General features: G+C 44.2%; 2 protein-coding genes across 2 annotated transcripts in view; one reads left to right on the top strand and one right to left on the bottom strand.

Moving 5' to 3' along the window:
* The window catches only part of SARC_09169 (hypothetical protein), a gene marked incomplete at both ends in the record, with an annotated part of 6,189 nt that extends 4,063 nt beyond the window's left edge, over positions 1–2,126 (top strand). Inside the window, 2 exons of the mRNA XM_014296827.1 lie at positions 858–929; positions 1,985–2,126. Coding sequence (XP_014152302.1) covers positions 858–929; positions 1,985–2,126 — 214 coding nt within the window. The remainder of the gene's footprint in view (positions 1–857; positions 930–1,984) is intronic.
* An 861-nt stretch (positions 2,127–2,987) lies between these two features.
* On the bottom strand, positions 2,988–5,746 carry SARC_09168 (hypothetical protein; the record flags this gene model as incomplete). Its single annotated transcript, XM_014296826.1, has 3 exons — positions 2,988–3,251; positions 4,041–4,157; positions 5,633–5,746. 3 exons carry the CDS (start codon positions 5,744–5,746, stop codon positions 2,988–2,990), a joined length of 495 nt encoding a protein of 164 aa, XP_014152301.1.
* Between the last annotated feature and the right edge of the window lie 1,107 nt (positions 5,747–6,853).

Genomic DNA, 6,853 nt, shown 5'->3' with positions numbered 1-6,853 from the left:
TACGATATATATGTATATATATTAAGCCTATGATGCTTTTATTTCTACAGATTTGGGATTTTGAATCTGGTCACTGCCTGCACACCCTGCAGGAGCACACGTCCCACATCAACTGCCTGGCCTACGACCATCAGGTTATCGTCAGGTACAATATATGCTGCACATGTACTTTCAACTACAAAGATTTGCATGGGTGTGTTTGTTGGTGCATTCATAAATATGAACAGTATGTATTGGTGAATAACCACAGACCAGATCTATACCCATATAGGGTTGATTGACTATCTCCAATCAACATATTATTTCTCTGTACGGCCTCGTGTAGGGGGCAGACTTTGAAGGTTTATATTGGCGTTCTATGCTCGTGCCTGGACTTGAGTTATTTGTTGGATGGTATTCAGTGGTTGCCCTTGTGGGTTGCATGTTAATGAGGCGTCATACATCACGATTTATGAGACGCCCCATCAAACTGTCCTGAACGCTGTAGTTAATACCTTCACACATCATCATCGATCTGACTAGATGAAATTTTTTAGAAGCCTGTGTGCGGTTGCAAAGTTAACTCGGTCCTGCCAACACGCCCAGGCATCCGGAACAAGATTGATCACAGGGAACAATGCATCCACCTATCAGATGTCTGGACTATAGCTATTACTAGTAGAGTTACTAGTACATTATGTATGCGAGCTGGGCATATCCCATATTTTACTTATGTGTATGATGTATTTATATGTTAATTGTATATATCCCATTCTTTAATTATGGGTATGATGTATTTACAAGTTAATTATATATATCCCATATATCAACTATGTATATCTATGTATTAATATATTAAATCACTGATATAAATACAGCGGGTCTGGTGACAACACAGTCAAGATCATCAACTTTGGCAATCCGGACTGTGAATTCGAAGGCATAGCGACGTAAGTTGGCTGGGTGTTTGTAGAGAGTGTCTGTGCGTGACTGTAGTTCACTGGTGTGCACCCACCTCTGTCGTTCTGTGTGTGTGTGGCTATTTTAAAGCATGGTCTCCTTGGCAACGGTACTCGCAAGTGTCGACCAAAGGAGTACGAGAAGCAATTTGAAGCTATTCCGGTATCCCGATTTTCATAGATCTTTCTACAGTCACTTTATTAGTGATTTTATTGATATTTGCATAGTTCACTGTACTAGCCGGGTTTGTTTTTCTGTGTGTCCATAGTAGACATGCGTGTTTATATTGCATCGTTGTTCCTATCCGATTTTAACTGATGTTTCCATATTTCACTTCGATAGCCGGGGTTGTTTTCCTGTGTCTCTACATTAGACATACGCGTTTGGATTGTATCGTTGTTTGTACCGTGTTGACCCTTATGTTTCTGTATTCATGAACAGCAAGTGGTGTGCGTGGTGTGCGTTCTACACGTCTATGCGTTAATGTACGCAGAGATACATATCTTGCATTGAACTCAGTACTGACTGTGCCAGTCTGGGCGGGAGCGCTGGTTTGGCTGGGCCAATGGTTCGGCTGTATTGGTCATATGTATTTTGGTCTACGGCTGATTAAACTGGCCACCGCTCCGCGTTTTACCTACTTCGTGGTTCGTCTACACCATAACGTTATCTTCAGTTTCAGCGACTGCTAAAAGTGTCATCCCTATTCACTTCCTAGGGTAGGATTTGAACTCACATGGTTTAAGTTAACAGTTCAAAGTTCTACCTACCGATAAACCAGGTTTTCATGGTAGTTACATCACTTCTGTTGTTTTGGTATATGCACCACTGCTAGATACGTCGTCGAGGCCTTGATGGGCATGCATGGCACCATTTCTCTCTAATTTTCTATCATCGCTATATAGCGTGCTCGACATCTTAAAACATTTCCTGTCGATGCTTTCACTGCCAATGACTGTTTCGCCCAGAATTGTTCCTCGTTGACTGTCTAATACACTATTGACTGACCAACACATCGACACTCCTCCATAATTGCCCACTACAGTAAAGTGCCGTGGGAGATAAGAACGCGTGCCAAGTCACTGTCAGGTACTTTCACCACCAACGTTGTGAGCACCCAACCGCTGATGCAACGGGAGCCGTGCAGCACAGCCAGCCATCGCACAGAAGGCCAGGTGCGCGCATAGGTCAGTATGGTGGACAATTAACGAGGAATTATGGATAGGTATCGCTTAGTAGGCGATGAACCAACAATCCAACACAGAACATAGACATTGTTTACAGATAATTCAACTGGCACCCGAGACAGATATAGGCGGTATGGTGGACAAATAAGGAGGAATTATAAATAGGAATCGCTTGGTGGGCGATTAACAAGCAATCCAACACAGAACATAAGAATTGGATAGAGACAACTGAACAGACATCCGAGACAGAACTAGACAGTAAACTCAAACGCGACATCGTACAAGTAAAATAAACAACGAGGTAGTTGGAAGGGACAGAACACAACAATTGTATAGAGACAACTAAACAGACACCCAAGACAGAACTAGACCCAAACGTAGACATCATACAACTAACCTAAGAGATCAAAATAAACAACGAGGTAGTTGGAAGGGACAGAACACAACAATTGTATAGAGACAACTAAACAGACACCCGAGACAGAACTATACACTCGCCTCAAATGTGGATATCTAAAACGCGAGAGACGTTATCTTAATAGTCAAACTTGCAGTAATCTGGGACAGAACTACTGGACGGGTATGGCGCAAACAGCTGCAATTGATAGTGTAGGAGTATGGATAGGTTGAATATAACACTGATGCGTGTGAACACAACTCGTGCCGATGCGCTTAGGCACCCGGTATATTATATTCAGCGTCAAGATAAAACGAATAGGGTTTGGTTACCAATCCATCCATCCGTCCCGTGAAACCAGGAATGCAACACGTGTGCACGTCCGCGCAGGCATTGTATATCAATTTATGTTTGCTTGTTTTTGGCACAATACTCTTTTTTTTCTTGGGCGTATGTACACACAGCTATTCCGTTGTTGCCGTATGCTCATCAACCTCTGTGTTAGGTTTAGACCGTTTGTTATCCGGCTCCTCCGACCTCTCCTCGCTGGCGGGTTCAGCCTCTTTTGCGGCGTCTTCTGCTGTTTCCTTTGCCGTTGCGGTTTCATCTGCGGTTTCGGGCTCCTTTGTGGTTGCGGTTTCTGTGGCAGGTTGACTTTCCGTCTTAGCACTCGCGTCGTCTACTGACCATTTCATACCTCCCTTCGCCATTGCCATTTTATCAATCATCTACACAACAAGACCAGTCGCACATGATGTCAGGATAGTTATATATATATATATATATATAATATAATATATATGACATATACACACATACATACATATATATATATATATATATATCTATATCTATATATATATATGCGTACACATATGCACATATACACGCACGCGAAATTAAGCTAGTTAACTCACATCTCTAGAGACGTGTAATAGAGTACTCATCCTTGACACGACAGCTACGATTATAGCGGACTATGCGGTGACGCCCACGGAAACATTCATAGATATTGCATTCTCACCCGCTTTCAAGATTGTCCAGTATTCAACTGGGTTGTTGGGTTGTTGGGTTGTTGGATTTGTACTATGGTGTTGTGTTGTACTACTGTCGAGTATCCAAGTGTCTACCATGCGCTTCATCTACAAATTCCGCAACCGGACGAGTGTGCTCGGGGCGTAGATTACGTATGATTACTACGAATGATTACAACGAATGATTCCGCATAGACTACCACATCCCATTTCGCTACCCATGCACACAGGTAGGTCTGACAGATGACCAGACAGGACTAACATACAAAACAGTCAGCGATCACCAACTGTGTATGACATACGTACCACAGCCTATAACACAGATCCGTCCAAAGCAAAGCCCTCATTAAACCAACAACCATGGAAAACCCCCCAAAAAACTGCCAATACTGATACCACATTCGCCATCTGTCGGAAATCGAGTCTTCACCTTTCACAACGTGCATGAATAAATGAGCCTCGCATAGCAACCACAACACATACCGCTGAGATGGTGATGACGGCTGGGTTGTCTAGCACCAGCGTGTAACTCTTCTGCGTACATACAGCGTCTATCCTCCCGCCTTTTCGCGCAAATGTGTCCTGGGTGTTTAATGCGGACTGTCAGGGCGAGGGCACGGTACACGTTGGGATATTAGTGGTGGTCGTAGATATACGATGATGCCAGGTGTGTGGATAGAAGTGACAGTGGTAATAGTAATAGCCGAAGATATACGATGATATGATGCCAGGTGTGTGGGTAGATGTGAAAGTGGTATTAGAGGTGGTCGTAGATATACGATGATGTCAGGTGTGTGGATAGAAGTGACAGTGGTAGTAATGGCCGAAGATATACGATGATGCCAGGTGTGTGGATAGAAGTGACAGTGGTAATAGTAATGGTCGTAGATGTACGATGATGCCATGTGTGTGGATAGAAGTGACAGTGGTAATAGTAATGGTCGTAGATGTACGATGATGCCAGGTGTGTGGATAGAAGTGACAGTGGTAGTAGTAATTGTCATAGAGACGTGGTTATACGAAAATATCAGGTGGTGAGTGGGTACGGTTGACAGTGGCAATCCGTTTCACGCTATGCATCTGAGAACCCAACCCCCCGAGCGAGTATATCGCTCGAGTTCAAATATAATACAATTCAGTACGCAATGCAAACAGCCACAGACATCCTTCTCAGCCCCAAAATACGCGATAGAGACACCAAATTATAAGAGATGTAGATGTAGCATATTGTATACAGAAATCCCTGATTAAGTAGGTCCCGATGTACACCCACCCCTTCTTATGTGGTCTTTATTCAAACAATCGGAGCCAATTTGACCACAGGTTTGCGACTCTTCCGACGCCAGAAATGACGCGCGCACAAGTGTAGGACAATCAACGCTGCCGGTGTGTTGGTGCACACAATCAAGAACACAGCCACTCACATGGCTCCAAGATCAGCCCACAACTCTCCTTTCATCCGTGGCAGGGTGTGCTCTTTTCGAGTACATACTTGACTTGTACTACACAACTACTACGAAAGTGTGTATCAGACCTACCACTGACCTCCGGTATGTCGAGCACTTTCAGGTCAATTCACCCGTCCCGTCTCCGCAGTTGCGGTATCCACCGAATTGAAGCGGAGGGTATCGATCAGTCTGCATGACATGCATACACACACCATCGTATAATCACACATACATAAAAGACTACACACCCCATACACTCACATATATATGAAACAACACACAGCCATACCATGGCTCTGGATACCTTGTGTGACGGGCACTCCCCAGCTGCTCACCTGTTGCGTCTCTGCAGTGAACTTATCCGTCAGGCCGTAGTGGAGAGGATCAACACAACTCCCACCCACATCTATCTCAGACATATGCCCTCGGTGTCATGACACAGGCGCATACATGCGCACACTATATTCCACTCACAGCTACATGAATGAAACATAGAGCCATGTCCTTGACTCAGCATACCTCCTGCGTGTCTAGCACTTTCTGGTTACAGGCGCATATATGCACACATTATATTCCACTCACATATACATACATGAAACATAGAGCGGTGTCTATGACTCAGCTTACCTCCTGTGTGTCCAGCACTTTCTGGTTACTCGCCCGTTGTGCCTCTGCGGTTGCGGTATCCAGCAGATCGTAGTAGACAGTGCCGATGAGCTCACTCCCATCAGCCGCACTCATGGCCTTAGCAAACTTGGGGTTTACATATAGAAGTCGGCCCTCTCCATCCAAGACGTACACGCTGTTATAAGGAAGACGTACACACTCGTATAAAAAAGACGTACATACTCTTATAAGGAGACGTACACACTCTTACAAGGAAGACGTACATGCTCTTACAAGGAAGACGTACACACTGTTATAAGGAGGCGCACGAGTGTAGGAGGTTTGTCTAGGTTGCACTGAGAATGTGTGCGCGTGTGAGTTCTGGCTCAGACTGGCGCGGGATAAGGGATCGTGTGCGAGTATGTGTTTGTTGTGATACGAACGGGAAAGGGCCCATGCGTTGGTGTTTGGCCAGGTTGCAACGAGTTAGTGTGTTTATATGCGCGTTTTTGTTGCTGGATTGGCATGAGAGGAGAGTGTGCGAGAAAGTGTGCATGTGTATGTATGTGTGTGTGTGTTAAGGTCACAACAGGGGAGCCTGCAGTAGAGGTGGTGTGTTTGGCGAGTGTTAAGTATGGATGCAGAGGATAGAGCTCGCAAGCAAGTAAGTGTAAGCTGAATACACGGTGAGTGCGTGCACATTCATGTACAAGTGCCATGTGTACGGGCACATGGGTGTGCATGTAAATTAGCCAACACGTATTTGTAGTGCATTTATGTGTGCGTCTTCATCGCGTCGCCTGCCTAAGCCTGCAATGAGCCTCTAAATAGATAGTAAATAGGTACTAGTACCCTAATCTATAAACTACCTGGGATTGGTCTGAACTACTGATCGAAAACTAGGAAGCAAGCGAGATAGATCAATGGGCATAGTGTAAGAGGTGCAGAGATGTGATATCACGTTGATACGGATATAAATATATGTGTGACAGGAAGCTTCGACATCGAAAAAAAAAGGTCTATGTATAGCAATACGCAATAGCTCAGTATACTTGATTTGAGGAAATATAGAGTGTAAACGTGCATCTGAGATTAATTGAAGTATATTTGAGAATACGGACACCCGATCTAAATAGTAGTTATTTGTAAGGCTATGTACTAGGTTATGTATGTATATGATACTCGGGTCACATCAACGCAATATTGCAATTTGTATAAAACTATAAAGCCAAATATACTTAC

The sequence above is a fragment of the Sphaeroforma arctica genome (assembly GCF_001186125.1).
Source record: "Sphaeroforma arctica JP610 unplaced genomic scaffold supercont1.900, whole genome shotgun sequence".
NCBI classification, from domain to species: Eukaryota; class Ichthyosporea; order Ichthyophonida; genus Sphaeroforma; species Sphaeroforma arctica.
The sequence above is the reverse complement of the archived record's forward strand: the minus strand, read 5'-3'. Positions and strand labels throughout refer to the sequence as shown.